General features: G+C 31.9%; 1 protein-coding gene across 1 annotated transcript in view; it reads left to right on the top strand.

Annotated features, from left to right (window-relative positions):
* Positions 1 to 26,291, top strand: part of LOC139503232 (low-density lipoprotein receptor-related protein 2-like) — a 126,002-nt gene that overhangs the window by 14,544 nt on the left and 85,167 nt on the right. The window contains exons 2-17 of the mRNA XM_071292991.1: positions 2,073 to 2,210; positions 7,993 to 8,115; positions 11,536 to 11,652; positions 11,960 to 12,082; positions 12,873 to 12,992; positions 13,717 to 13,854; positions 14,523 to 14,680; positions 15,664 to 15,887; positions 17,203 to 17,412; positions 17,916 to 18,121; positions 19,202 to 19,318; positions 19,788 to 20,009; positions 20,608 to 20,803; positions 21,635 to 21,811; positions 23,479 to 23,567; positions 24,149 to 24,289. Coding sequence (XP_071149092.1) covers positions 2,073 to 2,210; positions 7,993 to 8,115; positions 11,536 to 11,652; positions 11,960 to 12,082; positions 12,873 to 12,992; positions 13,717 to 13,854; positions 14,523 to 14,680; positions 15,664 to 15,887; positions 17,203 to 17,412; positions 17,916 to 18,121; positions 19,202 to 19,318; positions 19,788 to 20,009; positions 20,608 to 20,803; positions 21,635 to 21,811; positions 23,479 to 23,567; positions 24,149 to 24,289 — 2,499 coding nt within the window. The remainder of the gene's footprint in view (positions 1 to 2,072; positions 2,211 to 7,992; positions 8,116 to 11,535; positions 11,653 to 11,959; positions 12,083 to 12,872; positions 12,993 to 13,716; positions 13,855 to 14,522; positions 14,681 to 15,663; positions 15,888 to 17,202; positions 17,413 to 17,915; positions 18,122 to 19,201; positions 19,319 to 19,787; positions 20,010 to 20,607; positions 20,804 to 21,634; positions 21,812 to 23,478; positions 23,568 to 24,148; positions 24,290 to 26,291) is intronic.

The raw sequence follows: 26,291 nt of genomic DNA, 5'->3' as shown, positions 1-26,291 counted from the left end.
GCATTTTGTCAAATATTAAAATTTTAGAGGTGTCCAAGGCTACCATACTCATATTGGTATTCCATTGGCTTGGATGGAATACAAGCCATAAATATCATATTTGAGTTGATTTCATTTGTCTCTGAGATTCAGTAACTGATCCTTGCAGAATTGTTATCAACAGCATCAAATTAATATAGCATGAAGTTGTTGTTTATACAACTAATCTGTTGTCAGTATTTCACTTTTAATCATCCTGGTATGTGTCTTAAACTAGCTAGTTATCACCAGGTATTGCCAATTGTTTTTATGCCCCACCTACGATAGTAGAGGGGCATTATGTTTTCTGGTCTGTGCCTCCGTTCGTCTGTCCGTGCGTCTGTGCGTCCGTTCGTCCGTCCGCTTCACATGCTTCAGGTTAAAGTTTTTGGTCAAGATAGTTTTTGTAGAAGTTTAAGTCCTATCAACTTGAAACTTAGTACACATGTTCCCCATGATATTATCTTTCTAATTTTACTGCCAAATTATAGTTTTGACTCCAATTTCATGGTCCACTGAATATAGAAAATGATAGTGCAAAGTTCAGGTTAAAGTTTTTGGTCAAGGTAGTTTTTGATGAAGTTAAAGTTACATCAACTTGAAACTTAGTACACATGATCCCTATGATATGATCTTTCTAATTTTAATTCCAAATTAAAGTTTTGACCCCAATTTCACGGTCCACTGAACATAGAAAATGATAGTGGGAGTGGGGCATTCGTGTACTATGGACACATTCTTGTTTATTGTTGTATACACAGTGTAATCCTAACACCTTTATTGATCACAGGACCCTTATTGCATTTTTACCTTTGAAACAAAATCAAAACAGGAAATAGTGTCTTCCGGTTTTCTCAGACTTTTCCCATATCAATTTTGAGTTTCTCGGACTTTTTCTCTGTGTGTAATAAAATTTTGTAAACAAAAACGTCTACTGAAATTTTCGAGGTTGACATTTTCAAAAAGCGGAAGATTTCAAATTTTAACGGGAGAGACGGAAGAGGGTCTGAAAAGCGGGAGATTTTGACTCCCGCGGGAAGAATCGCATGTATGTGCTAATGAATTACAGTTAATCCGCGGGGGTGCCATATATGGAACTCTTTCTGAAAGTACATGAAGTAAATCTCTGTGAATGTGTGACAATTAGATTATAGACACTTTTGTTGTGTGTCAGATAAGTATTTGCTGACTACCCTAATACCATAACCTGTGATAGTCTAGTCTAACAGTACAACACAATCATAAACTATTAAAATCAGTTGAAAAAGTTAAGTCTTTAATGGTATGATCAGATGGATTCAATAGAAATAGATATAACTATACCAGGACGTGGCTTGGTACTTGTACTCCCAAAAACTAAAGACATGTCGAAGTACAGAACTGAAAGTACTTGCAATTACAGACAGCTTGTTCAAAGCCAATAACAACTATTGAAAAAAAATCAAGCATCTAAGACTAAATTAACCATCAGTACACAACAAACATACAAAGAATTTAGTGAAAAGATGTCATAAACATTCAGAGAAAAACATAACCTTGTGTAATGCGAAAGATACAAGTATCGAACCATATCAACAAACGACAAACATTGAATAACAGGTCCCATACATGTATATATGTATTAATAAATGTAAAAAGACATGTACAGAGGACTTGGTTTGCATGCATTGGTACAATTTTCCTAAATTTTGTAATCACTAGAATGAAACTTGCTTCATTTTCATCTTTCATTGCATTGTAGGGGGTCTCATTGGGGGGTTCCGATCACGGATCCCGCTTACTGTTTTGTCAGATTCCCGTATCCCGCTTACACTATGTACGTAAGCAATTCTCATTTTTTTGTCATTTCCTGGGTCCCGCTAGACCTCATTTCCCGTTTTCACGACACAATAATTGAACTTTCACGTGTCCCGCTTACAAAAAATCAGCAATCCCGCGTCACGCTTAGACCCCAATGAGACCCACATTGTACATGTACATGATGTAGAATGTGAAACCTGAGAATGTATTGTAAAATTTTAAACATACAATAATTAAATGTATTTTTATTTTAGCAATAGGATGTAAAACTTCATGTACCAATGAGCAATTCCAATGTAAAAATTGTCGCTGTATCTCAAAGTCATTGACCTGTGACTCTAAAAATGATTGTGGAGATAATTCAGATGAAAACCAACTTGAGCTGCATTGCGGTGAGTATTTAATTTATATCAAGTGTATCCTAAGTTTTATCTGCCCGACAAAATATCAGACAAAAAATCATTTGGTCATGCAGTCTGACATAAATTTTTAGATTTTTTCAGTTGAAAATATTAAATTTCCTTTTCAGACAAACAAATCCTAAAACTGTTTAAATTGACACCGACTGTTTGTCGGATCTACAGAAAAATGTAGAATTTTGTAGATCTTTTATAATAAAAAAAGATATGATACAATGGGGTATAATTTAAATGAAGTCCTTTGCATTTCATGGATTCAGTGATGCAGATGGACCTAAAAATTTGACCCTGCTTACTTGTTGTGACAATATTTCTGTATATGAGGGTCTGTATACATTGTATAGGGTTTGCACAAAGAAGAATGGGCAAGTGATGGGTAAAAAAAATAGAGCAAGCATGGAACTGTATAGTACCCATATGAATCAATTCTGTTGCCTTGCTTAATCGTTCTTGTCACATTAATTAACTTTTTGAAAATAGGGTCTTGATGAGCATGATGAGGTAACCCACTTACATGTACATCACAAGGTCACGTTACAAGGTTATCTCTGGTCACCAGTTTACTTTAAAATAAATCAAAACATTCCCAAAAATGGTATGAAACATTTATAAAGGTACAAAATGTAATATTAATAGTCCCTTATTTAACAAGATGTCAGGTAGCAAGGTTGACTGCAAAACAAACAAGTTTACAGGTTACACAACAGGCACAGCTAGCCAAACTTGCAAGAATAAGTACTTTTTGGAAAGATTGGAACTTGTTCTAAATCTTTCCTTAGGCACTGGCATCCCTAACAACACGACAGGTTAGCTACTTTTACTAAATGTATTCACACTGAAATATAGTTCCCTATAGTTCTCATATATGTGCACATAATATACATATAAACTGTTATCAAATTGGTATATCTTTGGAGCAGTTTATTCCAGAATGTATGTCATTAAGGTGTTTTGATGGAAAGGCTTTTTTTAAACATATTGATTAGGTAATTGAGTATTGATACAATACTAGATGATTGACAACTGTCATTATCATCAACCATTCAGGGACAAGGTAAACCTTTAATTACACACCTCCTAAACTGTCAATCAAATTGACCACATTACTTATCAACCTCAGTCTTACATAATTATACGGAGAAGCCACTCAAGGTTGTTAAAAACTTCCATTTGTTGTATTATACAGACCCTGTTACATCTTTGCTTCAATATACACTACAGCTTGGGTGGATTTTGCTTTGTCCATCGGTCCACCATGGGAGCGGGCACGGGGTGGGCAAAATTTCTACCTAATGTCCACTCTGCCCACCAGTAGGAGTGGGCATTTAATTTCTTTTGTATCATCTAAAGACTTGCAAGTACAATCACTTGAAAAAAGCAGATAAGCATTTTTAATCAATATTTTTACAAAAAAGAGATTATAGCTAGAGTGGGCAGGTGGAAAAAGCAAAATCCACACGGGCTGTTGTGTACATCCCATAAAAAAAATATCAATGAATATTTGACCTCATAATTGAATACACAAATGAATATATTAGATGTTTGATATATACAAGGATGATAGATTTATTTATTGCCTATTACTTTTGATCTACATTACATAAAGTGAATTAACAAGATCTTTACAAAATAATGAAATATAAATATGAATATAAAAAAGGTATTCAAGTAAGGCCTTTGATAAATTTTCAATAATCGTCTGCAATTAATCAACAATTTAGGTTAGTTCGTTCACTTAATTTTTTTTATCAATAATTGGCTAGAAACAGTTATAAAATTTAAAACTTTTTGATTATAACAAACCATTTTTTATTAGTTTATTCCCCATCAATCATCATGATCCTATGTTTTAACTTACAAAATGACCCAAAACAACATTTTTAGATTATTTTTGTTGACACTTTAAAGTTCTTAGCTTATGTCTTATAAGAGTAGTGGTAACATTTACTAGAAGAATTTTCAGCAATAGTGCTTTATTTATGTTCTTTTGTCCCCACCATACCTTAATATGAAATTATCAAATCAAATCAAATCAAATCAAATATTTTATTGTCTTATAAACTTTACAGTTTGTGACAAACATATATTAACACGAGGACCACAATAAACATATATACATACATATCAAACATACACAATAAAAACAGCATCAAAATCTATAACAACAAACAAGCTGTTAAGAGTCCCCTGCCCTCAGTTCTAATGACTTTTTTTAGGAAGGATCCTAACTTATTTGTTTGTAGAGGTGTTGATGGATTTAGTAAATAATGATTTTTTTCTTCTTCAGTTGAATAATTAAAGTTATTATTTTCAGTACATATGTGTTGAAAAAAGTTATTTCTTAGCATTTTATTACAATTACAATAGAGTAAAAAATGTTTCTCATCCTCTAGTATTTTACATTTATGGCAAAGTCGTTCCTCTCTTGGGATTTTAAATTATCTCCCCTTTTCAATAAAGAGGGAGTGATCACTTATTCTAAATTTAGTGATTAATCTCCTTATCTGAAAATTAGATGTATTTAGATAAGATTCTAGGTTGTAAACTTTTTAAAGTTTTTTATAAAGATCCAAACTACTCTTCCAATCTTTCCATGAGTGATATCCATCACTTTGATGGATTATTTAACTGTAACTAATTATAATGCAGCTTTAAATTCCCAAAACATAGACCATTGCCAGAGTAGATATTATTTGAGTTCTTAGATGACAAAAAGTTATCCTTGGAAGAAAGACTAACAAATTTATGTGATTTCATGTTAAGAATTACCTTGTACATGTTGTATTAGCGTGATTAATTAAAGGCATATGATACTTCAAAAGATGATGATATTTTATATACTTCAAAGGCTATATGTAAGTACATGTATTACCATAAAAACACATGTACATAAAGTTTCTTTGACAAGAAATCTTTAATTTTATATGAATTGTCAGAATTTTTTTTTATGTGCTGCTATTGAATTATATAGCCTACTTAGGCCAATTAAAATTAATTGATAGATTTTCATCCCCGCCCGCCCCGATTTTTTTTATTTTTAAAATTTACGATTTCCAGATTTTGTTCATTTCCGTTTCCGGTAACCGTTTGTTTTATTCAAAACTTCCTGTTTCAAATTTCGGTTTTCATATTTCGTCATATGATGAAATCATAATCTTTCAGTCAGTTAAATTGAAGTCTTGAGCTGGCATATCAGTTAACTGCTAGTAGTCTATTGTTATTTATGTATTATTGTCATTTTGTTTATTTTCTTTGGTTACATCTTCTGACATCAGACTCGGACTTCTCTTGAACTGAATTTTAATGTGCGTATTGTAATGCGTTTACTTTTCTACATTGGCTAGAGGTATAGGGGGAGGGTTGAGATCTCACAAACATGTTTAACCCCGTCACATTTTTGCGCCTGTCCCAAGTCAGGACCCTCTGGCCTTTGTTAGTCTTGTATTATTTTAATTTTAGTTTCTTGTGTACAATTTGGAAATTAGTATGGCGTTCATTATCACTGAACTAGTATATATTTGTTTAGGGGCCAGTTGAAGGATGCCTCCGGGTGAGGGAATTTCTCGCTACATTGAAGACCTGTTGGTGACCTTCTGCTGTTGTCTTTTTCTATGGTCCGGTTGTTGTCTCTTTGGCACATTCCCCATTTCCATTTTCAATTTTACTTAGATTTACCCATGGCTATTATTTTTTGTTGACAAAAAGCAAACACCTTCTGTCCCAATACCCTCAATAGAGTCATTAAACAACTTCTTTTTTGTTAAGTTCATGTTTTACATATTAATTATATTTGCATCTATAAGAAGAATCATAAAAGCACCAACCCTATTATTTTCAAAACTGTTTGAGTTTTCATTTTATTCTGTACTCATAATTCTTGTGTTGCATACCAATGCATATTTGTTCCATTTTATGGAGACAAAAAAACATGAATTTGGTGAAGGAAGTCCAACTGAAGAGAGAATTGTATGTTTATGCTGTTTACTAAAAATAGGTTACTAAAGCAGCAATTACATGTAGAACCGTGAGTGGTTTTCAACACTAGATTTTTATTTGAAGAACACGTTACAAGAGTGTTTCATGAGAAATAAAAAATAAAAAATAAAATCCTCCCACCCGCCCCATTTTTTTCAAAAATTTGGATGAAAATCTACTAATTAATTTTAGTTGGCCTTAACTGTACTTTTAGACAACTTTTCCGTATGCACTGACCTAAATCGTAAAAAATTCTGCAATATTGTGCATGAAAAACTTTGATGAAAGTAAAGTAAAAATCAGGGAAGAAAGATAGAATAAACCAAGTTCTGGAAAAAAAAATATGTATATATATATATATATATATGTCGTGTGGTCTAGCGGGACGGCTGCAGTGCAGGCGATTTGGTGTCACGATATCACAGTAGCATGGGTTCAAATCCCGGCGAGGGAAGAACCAAAAATTTGCGAAAGCAAATTTACAGATCTAACATTGTTTGGTTGATGTTTAGACGAGTTGTATATATATATATATATATATATATATCAGTCTTTAGACTGATATAATTTTTTCCTTATCTGCATAGTATCGCCTATTTTAGACGATCCGGTACGTAGTAAATTTGCTGGTTGGTCTTTTTTATAGACTTTTATATATATATATATACACACGTCATTTTAAAAGTTGAATGAAAAAGTTAAATTTTCAAATGCAATACAATTAAACATTGCTTTTTCATTTTACCTAATCATACAAATGTGCCATGATTCTGTGTCGATTGTTAACCAAGGTCATGTTGGTAAATCCTGTCTCAAACCCTGAAGATAATAAACATTTATTGTTTTGCAATTAACATTCATCAAATGAATGGAATTTTGTCAATTATAAGTTGTGGGTTCATTAAGTTTTTTAAGGTGGTTACCTAACAATACAGGGAGATAACTCTGTAAAATCAGCTGAACGTTTTAATTACGTTGCGTTGTTAAGAGAATATTAAGCTTCTCAATGATAAAAACTAGTGTTTGTCAAACTGCTACATAACCAGTGTAATTTTTCTGATAAAATGGTTGGTTCAAATGTTTTGAAATTTTTATATTTTTGTCAAAGGGTCAAAGTAAATACTTTGTCAAAATTTTATGAAAATTAAACGAGCCAAATTGATTTTAGTGAAAGTGTTAGGTACCACCTTAATCGTCACAAGATGTATGTGCACAGAGAATTTAATTAGCATACACTGGTTCATTAGTTTGCTCAACTTTGTAATCACTAGAAACTTGTTTCATTTGACTGTAATCCTTTCTTACATGTATTTTATACTCGTAATAAGTGTATATAATGTTGTTTGTTTTCTTTTGTATAATTGTTTTTAATAGTATGGTGTTTTATGCTAAGATATATTAATATATGTTATAGATGTAATATAAATGTATTTTAATCTGTGTGTTTACAGTCTCTCATAACTCGTTTTAGAGTGGCTCTTTTATAAATTTTTAATATTATATTGTGTTTTATATAAAATGTTTTAAAGAGGTTAGACTTTAATAAATTACTTGTTTGTTTTTTTGTTTGTTTGTCTGATGTGACAATGCATCTTTTCAGAATTTAATTGTCATTGACGTCATTCAATGAATTTTAATTTTGTTGGACCTCATTAGACAATCACAGCATTTTGGTTTTCTTTTTATGAAAATTTTATCCAGAATGCATAAGATTCTTCTATAAGGAAAGTTGAGGATGTATTATACCATGTATATGATCTTTGAATGTTTTTATTTCTAGGCTGTAAATTTCCATGTGCTGATGAGCAGTTCCAATGTAATAATTGTCGCTGTATAGCAAAGTCGTGGACATGTGACCACAAAAATGATTGCGGAGATAATTCGGATGAATATGCCCATTGCTGTATGTATCTAATTGGTCTGCTACTCATTTAATAAAAATAAATCGTAGGAGGGAAAAAAAGTTGTTAGTCATGATCATTTTAGTACAACTAGCTTTCACTATTGTTATATGTTTATGCCCCACCTACGATTGCCCCACCTACGATAGTAGAGGGGCATTATGTTTTATGGTCTGTGCCTCTGTCCGTCCGTGCGTCCGTTCGCTTCAGGTTAAAGTTTTTGGTCGAGGTAGTTTTTGAAGAAGTTGAAGTCCAATAAACTTGAAACTTAGTACATATGTTCCCCATGATATGGTCTTTCTAATTTTAATGCCAAATTATAGTTTTGACCCCAATTTCATGGTCCACTGAACATAGAAAATGATAGTGCGAAGTTCAGGTTAAAGTTTTTGGTCAAGGTAGTTTTTGATGAAGTTAAAGTTACAGCAACTTGAAACTTAGTTCACATGTTCCCCGATATGATCTTTCAAATTTGAATTCCAAATTAAAGTTTTGACCCCAATTTCACGGTCCACTGAACATAGAAAATGATAGTGCGAGTGGGGCATCCGTGTACTTTGGACACATTCTTGTTTTCTGGAGAGAGTCCCTGTTGTACAAGAAAATGAAGCATCTGTCATATATCTTTGTGTAGATATTCAATAATAAAAAAATTTATTTGAAATATTTATTATATTGCAAATGTATTCAGAGGTTAAAAAATGGGATACATAAATAATGAAAAGTACACAAAAAAAATGAGCCATGTAAGTCACCAAATTGTACTTGTAACAAATAACATATTTGGTTATAAAAATTAAGGAAAATTAGCTAATGCATTAAAATGATTTATTAGTGAATATAAAGTAGGTAAAATTATGAGAGCACAAAGGGAAAAGTAAAGTTAACAATTATAGTATAACTATAATACATCATTTAAACAACATTTTTTTACAAAAGATTTGTTGTCATTTTTCAACCAATTTTCATTTGTTTATCCTGTTTAAAAACATATAACAAGAATTTATGATTTTTTTTCCTTCCCCATTTAGTTAAATTAGTTAAACAATGCAAAGCTTGTCCAAAATGTTTCTAACACAATGAAGAACAGTCTATAATTAACATTAACATTAAAATTAATCTTGATACATGAAATTTGTGAATAGATATAGATTAAAACATTGGGCCTTTTTAAAAAACATCCCTAAAATAGGAGATGCACGACTTCAATAGATAAATGTTGATAATTTTTGTCGAGCCTGCAACTTTTGTTGCAGAAAGCTCGACATAGGGATAGTGATCCGGCGGCGGCTACGGCGGCGGTGTTAGCTAACTTCTTAAAAGCTTTATATTTTAGAAGGTGGAAGACCTGGATGCTTCATACTTTGTATATAGATGCCTCATGTTACGAAGTTTCCGTCAGTCACATGTCCAATGTCCTTGACCTCATTTTCATGGTTCAGTGACCACTTGAAAAAAAAGTTCAGATTTTTTGTAATGTTGAATTCTCTCTTATTATAAGTAATAGGATAACTATATTTGATATGTGCGTACCTTGAAAGGTCCTCATGTCTGTCAGACAGTTTTCACTTGACCTCGACCTCATTTCATGGATCAGTGAACAAGGTTAAGTTTTGGTGGTCAAGTCCATATCTCAGATACTACAAGCAATAGGGCTAGTATATTCGGTGTATGGAAGGACTGTAAGGTGTACATGTCCAACTGGCAGGTGTCATCTGACCTTGACCTCATTTTCATGGTTCAGTGGTTATAGTTAAATTTTTGTGTTTTGGTCTGTTTTTCTCATACTATATGCAATAGGTCTACTAAATTTGTTGTAGGGAATGATTGTAAGGTGTACCTATCTAGCAGGGAGATGTCATGTGACCTTGACCTCATTTTCATGGTTCAGTGGTCAAAGTTAAGTTTTTGAGTTTTGGTCTTTTTTATCTAATACTATATGCCATAGGTCATCTATATTTGGTGTATGGAAATATTTTATGATCTTTATGTCAGTCGCACAGGTTTTATTTGACCGTGACCTCATTTTCACGGTTCATTGCACAGTGTTAAGTTTTTGTGTTTTGGTCTATTTTTCTTAAACTATAAGTAATAGGTCAACTATATATGTTGTATAGAAGCATTGTTAGCTGTACATGTCTGCCTGGCATGGTTCATCTGACCTTGACTTCATTTTCAAGGTTCATTGGTCTTTGTTTAGTTATCTTAGACTTGGTTAATGTTAAGTTTATGTGACAGTTGTATTAAAGCTTAGCTTTATACTTAGGACTATCAACATAATATCAATGATTAGTATAGAAGGCGAGACATTTCAGCGTGTGCACTCTTGTTAATATTATGTAGATTAAAACTGCAGGAAAAGTTGATTACATAAATTGGGATCATATTTAGTAAGGTGTTGAAATAAAATAAAAAAATCTCAATCAATTCTATACCAAAAGGTGTACAACTTAAATGTATTCACAATTTGTATGAAGTATCAATGATTTCTTTAAATCTTTCGGAAAAGTGATTACCCCAAATTGGTACTTTTATAACTTCTTCTAAATCAGTTTAAATGCAAAACTTCAATTTGTGTATAAATAACTCTGAAGTTTCACGAATCTTGGTTGAAAATTCTAGGATTAGATTTCACAAAAGTGTGTACATGCAAATTTAAAAAAAAGTGTGGTATGACTGCCAATGAGACAACTCTCTGCAAAAGACGAAATGACCTAGAAATTAAAGACTATAGACTCCATAAAAGCCCTTAGCAACGAGCAAATCAAATTCTGCATAGTCAGCTATAAAATGCACCAAAATTACAATGTAAAACAACTCAAACGAAAACAAATATAAAACAGAAGATGTGGTATGATTGCCAATGAGACAACTATCCACAAAAGACCAAAATGGCACAGACATTAACAACTATAGGTCACCGTACGGCCTTCAACAATGAGCAAAGCCCAATGCATAATTTATATACAAAATGATAAACAAAAAACAAATATCATATATATATAAACAAGCGTCAACTACTGTACAGGAACATCCAAATTGTTTGGTTCATAACTTGCTTACTCTGGTTTCATTTATTTTCGTGTGCACCAATTTTCAAGGATGAAGGAAAACTAGCATGTTCATGGGCATTTAATTTCGTGGTTTAGCCAAAATTTGAATACAGGCTTTTAGAAAATTTGTCATTTTTAGAATATCATGGTCCACCTTTAGCCACGGCGTTCAGCAAAATTGGTATCCAACAAATAATAATGAATCCACAGTATTTCTTAATTTTACGGGAAAATGAAACACCCTAAATTTTCTGCAGAAAACTCACTTTCTGTTGCAAAAATCACATCAAATATATATTCATTACATGTAAGTGGTGAACCTACATAATTAATATTGATATTTCCATTTGAATTTTCTTTTTTCTACAGCTTACCCAGTTTGTAGCGGGAACCAGTTCACATGTGCCAATAAACAGTGTATACCACAAAAGTGGGTGTGTGATGGCAATAATGATTGTAATGATAACTCTGATGAAGCAGGCTGTGGTAAGGTTGGAAGAGAGGGGTTAGGGAGAATGATATTTGTGGATATTTGGGGATAGGCAGAGGTTTTTTAATTGATGAGTGAACATGCATAAAAAGTAAGGATGTGTTGATTTGGATTCGATAAATACATTCGATAAATACTTTTTTATATATTTACTAATTATCTGGAATGGCACCTCTGCCCTTAAAAATCCTGGAACCATACCTGATCCTATCCAGATCAGCCAATATGCGGAAAGCTCAAAAGACTGCAATTGTGAATCTTATTCTTGTAATCAATCAATCTGAGATATTTTATTATTTACAGATAATTATGAATGTGAACCTAATGAATGGTCCTGTCCGTCGACAGGCAAATGTATTTCTGCACAACAAGTCTGTAATCAAGAAAAAGACTGCAGACTTGGAGAAGACGAAGAGAAAACTTGCAGTATGTATTGATAAATTTATGGAGAAAAGACTGTTTGTATGTTGTAGTAATGATAGTATGCCTCAATGCTTGTAAATTGATGTGTTATATATGTTATATTTATAAACAAAAAGAGATGGGACATACTATAGCTAGACAACTATCCACCACAGTTGAAATGAAGTGGATGTTAGCAATTAAAGGCAACCATACAACCATTAACAATGAGAAAACCCATATTGTGTAACAATTTACAAAAAAACAAATAAGACAGACATGGACCGAGGACAACCAATTAACTATAGCCTATAACTTTAATACCAGGCATAAATTACCTTAGCCGTATTTGGCACAATTTTTGGGAATTTTTGGTCATCAATGCTCTTCAACCTTGTACTTGTTTGGCTTTATAACTATTTTGATCTGAGTGTCACTGATGAGTCTTATGTAGACGAGAGGTGCGTCTTGCGTATTAAATTATAATCTTGGTACCTTTGATAACTATTAATATGTTTGTAAACACTCAACCGTCCAATAACCTGGAACAGCTGTGTAACTGCACAACATAAGAACAAACTAATAATCAGTTTTAATGGTTTTACTCAAAAGATTAATACAAGGCACAAAATCAACTGTTACATTAAAACAAAAGACTCAAATCATTGAACAGTTACCATGGTTACTGAATGCTAGTTCAAACTTCTGTAAAATATTAAACTTATTGCTTGCTAAAAAGTTATGACAATAGACCTGCTTAAATTGATTACCAAGAAATTAAATGTGTTGCTGTATTTACTGTCTTCATTTTCAGGTAGAACTTTTTGTACAACATTGAACTGTGAACATGACTGTTACCCTACTCCATTGGGAGGAAGTTGTTACTGTAAACCAGGCTATGTTATTAACAAAAAAGACAATCGTACTTGTATAGGTATGGCAAAAATCTGATGAAGGTTTTATGTTAATGCTAACCATGGTTACTCTATGCACAGTCTGTACTAAACTGTTTTATGGTTTGTCTGACCGAAACAGAAATTTGAATATTTCTACTATATATTCAATTAAAAAATCTAAAATTTTTTGTCTCTCTGAATGTTTTTTGTCAGAGAGAGTTAGGGAAACACTGCATTCACCCTCTTATTCCACCTTTTACTCAATTTGTTATATGGGAAATTTTTCCAGCTGATATTGCTTGCTAAAAATATATTGGTTTATATGTAGCTATTGGTAGCTAAAAATATATTGGTTTATATGTAGCTGTTGGCCACAAGGTCATTTTATTCACAATTAAAATAAAAAAAAAAAAATGGAACTCTAATTTAGAGATGGTAAACATGGTCAAGTTGGTATATTTGATTTGTTTCAATCTACTTGTATGGGCTAAAAAAGTTCAATGTAGGTGCATGATTTACAATTTTTTGAATATCATATACCTGTTTAATCTTAAATTAAAGGATATATGAAGCTTAATGCTATCTGTAAAAACTTGAACCATATTTTCCTTATAAATAAACTTAGGCCTCTGATTAGGACTCGATTCTCAAAAAGAAAAATCATCATTTAAAAAATGAAATTAGATTTGCAAAATAAACCTTCTAAAAATAAAGGATACAGATTTATAATTTAGGCAGAATAATTTTCTCTTGTTCTTTCAGACTTTGATGAATGCGGAGGACATAAACATAAGTATTGTGATCACATTTGTTCCAACTTTAATGGATCTTATAGCTGTTCCTGTTACCCTGGTTACCAGCAGCATGATGGAATACACTGCAGATCTAGAGCAAAGGATGGTACGTTGTTTTTGTTTGGCTATCTATTTTTATTACCAGCTGTAATATAAAGTATTGAGGAAATTAAGGAACAACAGTAATATATTTGCAACATTTAGTTGTGGATTTGACTGACAAATATCAGATTCATTGTCTATGCAAATTTGTTATGTGAAAAATAAATTTGATAACAACAAAAACAACAACATTAAAATGGCTAATTGATGGGGGAACTCTTCAAAGTTTTGTTATTCCTATTCCAATTCAATACTTGTTAGATGTTAAAATCGTGGCAAATACTCCATAAATGTAGGCTGTTGGCCAAATATTTAATAGTGTCTGGTGAATTGATGTGGGATGTCATTTAATCATATTAAAGTGTGTTGCAAGTCATATTGCATAAGAATGATTAATCACTATCCTCCTTTTTATCAGCAACTAAGGACTTTTTTATAATCATGAACCCCTGAATTATATTTTTAAACATTTCTGATACATTTTAATAACTTCCTTTGATATTTTTTTCTTTATTTTGTGGAAATGTGCTTGCAACAAATGAAAGATAGCAGGACAATTTTGGGGGTGTACAAAAATATGTTTCAACCTAATACAAATGGAGTGTTATATTGTATTGCAGAAGTCATGAATACAAATATACTAATCTGTTGGTTTTTTTTTCGTTACTTCAGGAGCACCAAGGAAATTATATGTAGCTATTGGTAACAAGGTCATTAAAATGGACCCAACAGGAAGTGACCAGGAGGATGTTTTAAAAGTAGAAGTTGATGACCTAGATTTTGACATCAAACGAAACCTCATGTTCTGGATTGACGGGGAAGAGAAAAAGGTAAAATAATGAATGATAATGCAAAAGTTTTTCTTCACTTTGTTATGGTTTAAGCAATTGCATTGTAATTTTATTAACTATTTAAATAATGTTTTAAAATACCGTAAGAACTTTGTTAATTTAATCTGACGGGTGGGCTGATTAAGTACTCATGGGAGTGCGTTCGTCTCATGAGCATGAAATCACTATTTGTAAAGACTTTAAAATTGTTATTTAGTGCTGCTCTACCTAGGCATGCAGCATTTTGAACAAAGGGCTAATTGGTCAACTCCTGAGACAGAATATCAAAAGTCAAGGTTGGGTGACATGTCTTCCTGGGCTCTGTTACCTTGCTAGCAAGCAATCTGACTTATAAACTTGTTTGAACTGGGAACAGTTTTTAACCCCTTATTTGGCATTTTTAGCTATACTAAACTGTTCATTTGATAAAAAACATGATTTCTTATACGTATTGTCATTTTGGTCTCTTGTGGAGAGTTGTCTCATTGGCAATGACATACCACATCTTCTTTTTAATATGATATTAACTTTCAAGTTTATGTGACCAAAAGCTACTTTCAATCAAAATTTTAAAAATACCTTTTAATTAAAGATTTAACCCAATTCAAGCTTGACAGAAAGATGGACATAACCAAAACATATCATGCCCCTCTCTTATTGGAGGGGGCAAACAAATCTAAAACTTAGGTTATCAGTGTACTATATATGCCAAATTAGAAGTTTAACTCAGATTTCACAGTTCAGTGAACATGATAATGTGAAAGAAAAATACACATTCATTATTTACTGAACCGTTAAATATACTTGCAAAATTATTGTTTCATTAAAAATTAAAAGTTTTCAAGCAAGGAAATGTGTTCATGTAATTGTGCATAGTGTCTTTATAGAAACCCACAAATATTTTTGTGACCTAAAATTATTATTATATTATAAATTGAGAGCAGTTATTCATTTAATACAGTTGTTACTGAATTTTTTTACAGATATATGAAAAAAATATTCGAACATTAGTTAAAAGTGTTTTACCTATCAAAAGTTTATATAGACCAACATCATTTGCATATGACTGGATTGCTCAGAATATTTATTATGTGGATGAAAGGGCAAAGATCATTGGTGTATATTCCTACACAACAAAGAAACAGAGAGATGTTATCAGCGATAATCTCCAGATTCCACGAGGATTAGCCGTAGATCCAAATGCTGGGTTAGTAGACTACAGTGGATTCATTAATATTCGTTGATTACCAATTTTCGTGGATTTTGTGGGTTTAGGTTAACCACGAATTTAAATGTTAAACAAACTGTAAATTTTCTATAGGCTTTGTATGCAGAGATTGGCAAAACCCTAAAATCAAATATCCACGAAAATTGATACCCATGAAAATAAATAAATCCACAGTATTGTTTCTTTTTAAATTATTTACACTATTTTAGACTTTATATATGTGAAATTATTTGGTGCTTGACAGAAATGAATGAAAAATATAGAGATAATCATTTACAGCCGAATTATCTCAAAAATAAGTTCCATTATATATATATACATGTACTGCAAATTTGTAACAGTCTTTATACAAAGGTTGTTATTTTGAAACAGAATAGCAATATTCTTAAAAAAAAAATTGGGTAAATAAAGGCAACAGTAGTATGCTGCTCAGTCTGACGTTTGGAAGTCATAAATGGATTGAGAGAAAACAAATTTGGGTTACAAACTAAAATTGAGGTAAACACAATCAGTGGCAGATCTAAAAATTTTCATAAGTTGGGGCCCACTGACTGCCTAAGAGGGGGTCCTATCCCGTCACGCTTCAGTGATTCTCTATGTAACCAACCAAAAAAAAATTTCTGAAAAAGGGGGGGCCCTGGCCCAGTGGGCACCCCTAAATCCGCCTCTGACAATTTCATCAACTAAAAGAGGAAAAAAAGGAAACAACAGAAACACTGAAGTGCAACAAAAAAACAAAATGACAATGCAACACACATCTATGTACAGCTCTGTAATGAGCCTGACACTGAGAACTGTCAATTGTACAGTAGTACTAAATGAAATTGTGCTTCTATGATCTTTCTAAAATCTTAAATGTTGCAAATAATTATAAGCTTGAATGTTAAAGAAGACAGGCCTGTTTTAAGGGAGCTTAATCTGTGAATGAGTAGTTGTGTAAAACAGAAATAAAAAAATCTGTGTTACTCTTAATTTCATGAGTTGTTTCCCTTACCAAGGTCTCCTCCCTAAAATATTGTGAATTCATTATTATTCGTTGGATACCAATTTTCGTGGATACAGGTGAACTACAAATTAAAATGTTCAACGAAATACAAATTTCTATTGGGTTGTATGCAGACTTTGACAGAACCACAAAATCACTTATCCACGAAAAGGCAAATTTTCCACAGTACAAATAAATTGGTACCCACAAAATCAGTGAATCTTCAAAAAAGTTATATATTAATGATTATGACAATTTCTGTCAGTCATCTTATTGAAACAAATTTATAGTTTCTTCTTAATTTTCCAGATACATGTTCTTTTCTGACTATGGGAGTAAACCTCATCATGATGCCAGAATTGAGAGAGCTTTTATGAATGGTAGTCATAGATACACATTCCCAATAAAGAAGGTGGTGGCTCCATCTAGTATTACATTAGATTTAGTTACGAAACGGCTGTATTGGACAGATTACCGATTGGACCATATCGGCTGTGTGGATTATGATGGAAAGTTTAGGTAAAATATGACGTGTTTTCAAGAACAGTATTAACTTTTGTGCTGTGGTATATCTCCTTTATTACGTACACGGTTTAAAAAATCTGAGAATATCAAAGCTAAAGATTTAAAATTACAATAGTGTTGAAAGTGGCTTTAAATACCAATCAATCAATCAATCAATCAATCAATGTAATGATATATATAAACTTCAAACAATGTTAAAATTGGCGCTGTCAGAAAACTTCAGATCCTTGAAATTGAAAAATGTCTTTTTACCAAAAATAGCATATATTTTTTTGTCAAATACCTACAGCGAAAAGGGGAAATGCTTATCAATATGCATATATATCCCATCAAATGGAGAAATATGAACACTATTAATATTATCAGAGCAAATTCATGAAAAATACACTGAAAGATAAAAGAAATGATATGATAAACACGTTATCTATCAACCGATCAAAATCCTGGATACTCATATAAGGTGTAATAATGGATGAAGAATACATTTTATACTTCAGTTTCATGGTTCTATCTGGTGGTTCCAATATTCCAGCAGCCGTCAGTCTGACCCTTCTAGATGACAAACTATACTGGGCAGACAGGACTCAGATAGGGATCTCTAGAATTGACAAGCTTGGCAAAAATAAAGTGGCAGCAATATTCAGAGACAAAAAGGCCCAACCTAATGCAGTTGTAGCTTATCATACCTCATTACAACCCATTGGTAAGTTTAATAGACAGGGATAAAAGGTAAAATCACAAAAATACCAAACACAGCGGAAAATTAAAAACGGAAAGTTCCTATTTAAAGGGCAAAATCAAAAGCTCAAACACATCAAACAAATGGATAAAAACTCATATTCCTGACTTGGTACAGGCATTTTCTTATGTATAAAATGGTGGATTAAACCTGGTTATTGAATTAATTATTGATCAATTCTCATCTTGTTATGTCATATGGTGTCATAATGTTTAATTCCCTTTTATACTCTACTTTTTATGAAAATAAGGAGAATTGGTATTATAAATTAGACAAGATCTTTAAACACCCCCTAGTTATAGTATGATTGCCAATGAAACATCTACTCAACAACCAAAGTTCAAATAAAGTGGATGTGAGCAATTATAGGTAACTGTAAAGCTTTTATCATGAGAAAAGCCTATACGATATAGTATGCTATAAGAGGCCAGACATGGAAAATACAAAACATTACAATTGAGAACTTAATTTATCTTAATTTATAACAAAACAGTTTATAAAAAGCATATATGATAGACGCATACATAAACCAACTACAACCACTGAACTACAAGCTACTGACTTCTAGACAAATAAAGAATATGGTTGGTTGAACATGTTTGTGAGTGCTCAACCCTCCTCTAACCTGGGACAGTGGTTTAACAGTACAACACAAGAACATACTTCAAAAATCAGTTAAAAAAAGGCTTACCATGTCAGATGGAAACAGAAAAAAAAAATCGCATGCCTAAAAAATTTATATGTTTTAAATATCATTGACAAAAATAATTTTTCCTATTTATTGTAAATTTGAATCGGTAGTATTGGTTGAGGGTAATGTGAGCAATAGCACACATTTAGTTCCGTTTATTAAAAACATATCTATAGGCATGAGTGGAGACGTGTGATTAGACAAGTCCAAGACACAAAATATATAACAAGGAAACATAATTTAACTCATAACCTAGAATGACTTAGCTTTGATTCAATTAAGTTAAATAGTTATGTCAGGTCCCTTTGACTGCCTTATATGGAGGTTTGACTGAATATTTATTTTCTATTTAGGACTTAATTCCTGTGAGGATGCTAAGTGTGAACACTTTTGCTTACTTACTCATTTGGGACATTCATGTGCTTGTAATACTGGATACAGACTACAGGATAATGGAATCAATTGTACTAGTAAGTATTAAATAAGATGATGTGGTATAATTGGCTATGAGATAACTCTCCACAAGAGACCAAATGACACAGAAGGATAAAAGGCACTCAAATTAATTAGAAATGGGTGGTTGCATATGTAGAATTTTGTTCTTATTATATGTTAAACAAAAAGGTTTATTTTATGGGTAGCCACTGGCCAGGGTGTGAAGAAAGTGCCTCTTATCCCTAATGCCTTTAATTCTGGAACATCTCCAAGATTCAAGATTCACTGAGTATATTTTAAGGTCTTTTACAGATTTGATTATATTGGAGGTTTTCAAGGCACCTTAGGCTGTGAGTTTTGATAACATAGGACCAGTTATATAATAATGCAATATATTTTCAATTGAAATTGAATTGTAGGGGGTGTAAGGTAATAGTGTTTTCTAGTTCCCCAGGCATGTAATTTCAGAAGTACAACGTTGTAAATGGATATTTTTAATTTCAGAAATAGACAAGTTTCTGCTATATGCTGCCAAGTATTCAGTTCGAGCTGTTCCTATTAATGAGTCTGAGGCAAGTGATGCCATGTACCAAATGTTTGCTAAGAACAGTGGAAGAAGGGGAGTTAACTATGTCGCCCTAGATTATTTAGCTGAGGACCAGACTGTGTACTTCTCTGATATCAGAAATTATGCCATTATGAAAGCAAAGGTTGATGGGTCTGAAGGTAATTTTTCTTTAGATACAAACTTTCATGTATTTCATTGGAAAAAGGTAAACCATGAAATAAAATGATATTATAAGCTAAGTAGACATTTTCTATTTGCTTGTGTGCCGAATTAGGCAAAACCAAATAAATTCACACTTACAAAAGGTATCCACAATGTGTCTTTGTATTGTTATAGATAGATTCATAGCATGGAATCTTGGAATGAAAATAGATTAAAATCATCCATGCATTAAAGGTACATATGTCTTTTATAGTATTAAGGGAACCAGTACTTTTGATACTAGGATTTTCTTATGTATGAATATATCAACAAAGTACGCTAGAAATGGTCAAACTATGAAAGAGAATCTGTGAAAATGAATAAGTTTATAGTACTGTTAATTTAGAAATTATTGATCTAAGCATATTAATTATGAGTTTGACAAACTAATTTTGAAGTTCATTATTGTACAGTATCAAAAAGCTTCATAAAGAATATATGTATCATATAAAGAGAGCGAGTTTCAATTATTGGGATTCAAATAGTTGCATTATTCACATTATCAAAAACCTCACAATATTTTCTGAATTTACAATATTTATTTCTCTGTTTCAGATCCCACCCCATTAACTGTAAAAGAAGTTAGATCAGTGGAAGGATTGTGTGTGGACTGGGTTTCTAGGAACCTGTACTATACTGATTTCTTTCTTGGACTGGTTTCCGTTCTGAATCTGGACCAGCCAAAAGATAGAAGGATTCTAATATCAGGTGTTGGTAAACCTAGATCTGTAGTTGTTCATCCTCTCAAAGGGTAAGTTCATCTATTAATTTCGAATGTTTAAATTTACGCAGGTACGAATTTTCAATTTTTTTTTTTTTTTTTTAGATTTTTCTTTGATATAAAATTTCAAAATTTCAATTGCTTTTAAAGGAGCCTAGATAATATCGCATTTTGTTTAACACATTTTTTTGTGCTTTAATTTTATATTTCAAAGTAGTAGGTTTTGAAAACAGCCTTGTTTATCCCTAATGATTAGTCCTTTGTTTCAAGATAAAAAGGGTTTCAAGATATGAAAGAAAGTTAGGTATGACTATTTTTGTCAGGCTTTATGATCCTTTATTGTAAAGCATTGGACATCTTTTCTGTTGATGTGTTCACTATTTGTTTCCAGCCCTAAAAAAACAATGGAAATTGACTGTTTTTGTTTAGATATATTTCCTATCTAGTCTGAGATTTAGTTATGATTCATTATAACAGTTATATAAAAAGGAGATGTAGTATGATTGCCAATGAGACACCTATCCACAAAAGACCAAAATGACACAGACATTAACAACTATAGGTCACTGTACGGCCTTCAACAATGAGCAAAGCCCATACCGCATAGTGAGCTATAAAAGGCCCCAATATGACAATGTAAAACAATTCAAACGAGAAAACTAACGGCCTTATTTATGTAAAAAAAAAAAAAAAAAATGAACGAAAAACAAATATGTAACATAATACATCCTTATTTTATGTTTTTAATTTTTAGCTAGAAAAAGGGTTGGTAATAGACCCCAACCAAACCTTATGTCATAAATTCTAAATAATATTTATAAGAACTTGAAATTTTATTGAAGTATGAACATTTATTTTCAGTTGGTTGTTTTATTCTGATTGGATGAAAAACTCCATGCAGAGTCCATATATTGCTAGATCTTTTGGAGATGGAACTAACATGACAAAAATCAGACAGTATGAGCTGGGATGGCCTAATGGTCTAAGTCTGGACATAAGTACTGACAGATTGTACTGGGTAGATGCTTACTTTGACAGGTAAGTCTTGGACTAATTTGGCCTAATCGACTAAGTCTAGATAGAAGTACTGACAAATTGTACTGGGTAGATGCTTACTTAAACAGATAATTCATGGAAAAGTAAAATTAGATCTAATAGATGAGTCTAGATATTTGTACTGATAAATGCAAATTAAACTGGGTTGATTCTTACTTTTACAGGTAAAAGAGTGAAAAAAGATACCAAACAAATATTCAAACTCATCACTTGAAAAACAAACTAACAACACCATGGCAAAAAAACAAACTAACAACACCATGGTAAAAAAACAAACTAACAACACCATGGTAAAAAAAACAAACTAACAACACCATGGCAAAAAAACAAACTAACAACACCATGGCAAAAAAACAAACTAACAACACCATGGCAAAAAAAACAAACTAACAACACCATGGCAAAAAAAAACAAACTAACAACACCATGGCAAAAAAAAACAAACTAACAACACCATGGTAAAAAAACAAACTAACAACACCATGGCAAAAAAAACAAACTAACAACACCATGGTAAAAAAACAAACTAACAACACCATGGCAAAAAAACAAACTAACAACACCATGGCAAAAAAACCAAACTAACAACACCATGGTAAAAAAAAAAACTAACAACACCATGGCAAAAAAAAAAAAACTAACAACACCATGGTAAAAAAACAAACTAACAACACCATGGCAAAAAAACAAACTAACAACACCATGGTAAAAAAAAAAAAAAAACTAACAACACCATGGCAAAAAAAAAACAAACTAACAACACCATGGTAAAAAAAACAAACTAACAACACCATGGTAAAAAAAACAAACTAACAACACCATGGCAAAAAAAAAAAAAACTAACAACACCATGGTAAAAAAACAAACTAACAACACCATGGCAAAAAAACAAACTAACAACACCATGGCAAAAAAAACCAAACTAACAACACCATGGTAAAAAAACAAACTAACAACACCATGGCAAAAAAAAACAAACTAACAACACCATGGTAAAAAAACAAACTAACAACACCATGGCAAAAAAACAAACTAACAACACCATGGCAAAAAAAACAAACTAACAACACCATGGTAAAAAAACAAACTAACAACACCATGGCAAAAAAACAAACTAACAACACCATGGCAAAAAAACAAACTAACAACACCATGGCAAAAAAACAAACTAACAACACCATGGCAAAAAAAAACAAACTAACAACACCATGGCAAAAAAACAAACTAACAACACCATGGCAAAAAAAACAAACTAACAACACCATGGTAAAAAAACAAACTAACAACACCATGGTAAAAAACAAACTAACAACACCATGGCAAAAAAAAAAAAAAAACTAACAACACCATGGTAAAAAAACAAACTAACAACACCATGGCAAAAAAACAAACTAACAACACCATGGCAAAAAAACAAACTAACAACACCATGGCAAAAAAAACAAACTAACAGCACCATGGCAAAAAAACAAACTAACAACACCATGGCAAAAAAAAACAAATAAATTGATGAGAAGTCAAACAACAGTACACAAAACACAGCAAAAAAAAAGGTCAAAGTCACATGAACCCCATTAAAAACCAGGGGTGATATCAAGTGCTCAGCAAGGGTAAGTAAAACAAACATGACATTTTCTTGTACCTTTCAGGATTCAGCACTGTGATTTAGACGGAGAAAATGTTAAAACTTTAGAAGGAATTCATGTTGCTCATCCATTTGGTATTGCTGCATATAAGGGTTAGTATTGAATAATATATGAATTAAATCACATTTCAAGTCCCTGGACATTATTAAAACTGACCATTGTTTTATGTGGATTGTTCTAATTAGCATTTGCGAAAAAAGGACTTGGTCCATTATTTCAAATGTTTTTTGTTGTGGTGCAGTAAATACATTGGGGGAAATACATTTTATACCTTTCAATGGTAGAAAAAAAAATCAACTCTTTGTACCACTAGAGAAATAAAAGGACTCTTTGTACCACTAGAGAAATATAAGGACTCTTTATAACTTGTATTTTTCTTAAAAAATTTTTTTTAAGAAAAGTACATCTTGAATTTTTGTTTTATATCTTCTATAAATCAACATTGTAAAAAAGACTTAGATAAGATCTATATAAAAGATGTAGGTACTCTGCATTAAACAATGAGGACAGGCTACTCCATGGGTACTCATTAATTAAAAAAATAATTGGAATTATTCTATAAGGTGTTTATATTAAAAGTATCTTTTTTCTTATGAATAATGTCACAAAATTTCTAAAATTTATTGACCTGACATTTGTTGTACTTAGTATTTTGATTTGACATTATTTACAGATTTCATATTTTTCTCCGACTGGAAGCTTGAGTCTATTGTACGAGTAAACAGACGAGGGGGAAGTGATGTCACTTTAAGAAAAGGCGTGTCATATCTGAGGGATGTATTGGTGTATGATCAAGATATGCAGAAAAAACCAGGTACTTCAATATATTTATCACATGTTTTCTCCAGATCCTGATATCATAATTACACATATTTATCATAGGTGTTATCCTTTGTTTTATCTCCAATCTAAGAGAGTTTTTACTCTGAGCAAATTTTCCTATTGGATTAATTGCTATAGAAACTTATTATACTGGTTTAATTTTAAATTTTAATAAAAAAAACTACATTATTTCATTACAGCTTAGGCCACACCAATTTGATTAATAGTTCTTTGGATTTTCCCGCTCCTGTTTTGGAGACATCGACTTTTCAATAAAAAAAAAAAAAAAATATTACCGCTTCCGCAAATTTTTGAGCCGCATACCGCTCCCAAATTAGTTTATCCTTGACATTTTTTTTTCTCATAGACGTTTTTCTTGTGCATATATTGCTCCGATTGATTCAAACGCACGTGTGATAAATCGATTTTTTAATAAAAGGTCAAAAATCGGGATGACAACATGAAGTTGGAGGAGTTGTGTCAGATCATTGCATAGGACAAGTAGTTATTAAACATACAGTTATTTGAAATGGATTTCATTTCACCTGTTCTAAAAGACAAAATAAAAAAATCGTTTGTTAGACAACCACGATCACAATAGTGCTCGTTCGAACTGATCATTGTCATTTACGATCATTGTTTCAACAGACATAGTCAGAGATTAATCTGATTTACAAGGGCTGTTTTGCCAGACAAGATATGGTGTTTTTGTCCAACTGCCCCAGCTTGTCAGGCAAACAGCCGTTTGAGTCAGAGTAATCTTGGACTACAACAGACATAGATAGAGCTATCTGTCTTGGATGAAATTGATATTAAATTAACACGATTTAAAAAAAATGACATATTAATCCAATTTTGTTGAAAACCCATATCCCTTGTTAGTCTATTGACATGCACTCAGAATTCTTTTGTAATGGACAGTTTAAGAGTTCCAATATTCAAGACCGAAGTGGTGGTGGCCTGCAAATAATAATAAGGCATGTATTATTGGTCCAACAACTTCCAGTTTGAGATACATTTCAGGTTACAGGGCAAAAGGAAAGTGTATTTTGCCAAATCAAAATAATGCATGTGAATGTGGATTAATGACTTAATGTACAATGTATTTTAAGGGAATGTTTCATTACACTGAGATCTACATGCATAGCAATAAAACTCTTTTACTCAAGATGTTGTTGAAATATTCACCTTAGTCGCTCATTATGTTGATCCTGTTATGAAGAAATAGTTCCAACTAGATGCCAAGCAGCCAAAAAACAATCACTAGTATATATGAAAACAACTGTATCAAAGATATTGAATATTTTTCAAGGGCAATTTTTATATATATACACATTGTCTGCTCTATGGTGGGGTTGTTGTCTCTTTGGCACATTCCCCATTTCCATTCTCAATTTTACATAGCTTAATTTTATTCCATACAATTTATTTACCTAACTAACATAATTACTCCCACTAAACTTTATCAGCTTTGCCTCCTTAATATATACACATGTGTGAATTTAAATAAAAATTCACGCAGTTAAAGCTTATTTGACGAAAATAATCAAAATTATACTAAACCAAAGCAAACCAAAAAGTTTGGTATGGTATAGACTGTACTACAGGCACAAACACATCAAATTATATACGTAAGAGCATGTTTCTCCTCTTTTTTCTTTGAAGTTTCCCAGTTTTCACATGTACATAAATTTCTAAAATGAACATTTAAAAAAAATTATACCGCTTGCTCCACTTGTAGAGCACCCGCCTCAACAAAACTCATTTTCAAGAATTTTTTACAATCAAAAAAATTTCGCTCGCTCGCCCCATATTTTTTGGAGCTTTTTGTCCAAAGAACTATTAATCAAATTGGTGTGGCCTTAAGTACTTTATTTGCAAATGCACACTTCACTTTGTACCCCTTAAAAACAGCTTGTCTTTGTAAGGAAACTGAAAGTTTTTTTTTCAAACTGCTTTCTCATGGACAAAAAATCCATAAAATATTAAAATTT

The sequence above is a fragment of the Mytilus edulis genome, chromosome 14 (genome assembly GCF_963676685.1).
Source record: "Mytilus edulis chromosome 14, xbMytEdul2.2, whole genome shotgun sequence".
Taxonomy (NCBI): Eukaryota; Metazoa; Mollusca; class Bivalvia; order Mytilida; family Mytilidae; genus Mytilus; species Mytilus edulis.
The sequence above is the reverse complement of the archived record's forward strand: the minus strand, read 5'-3'. Positions and strand labels throughout refer to the sequence as shown.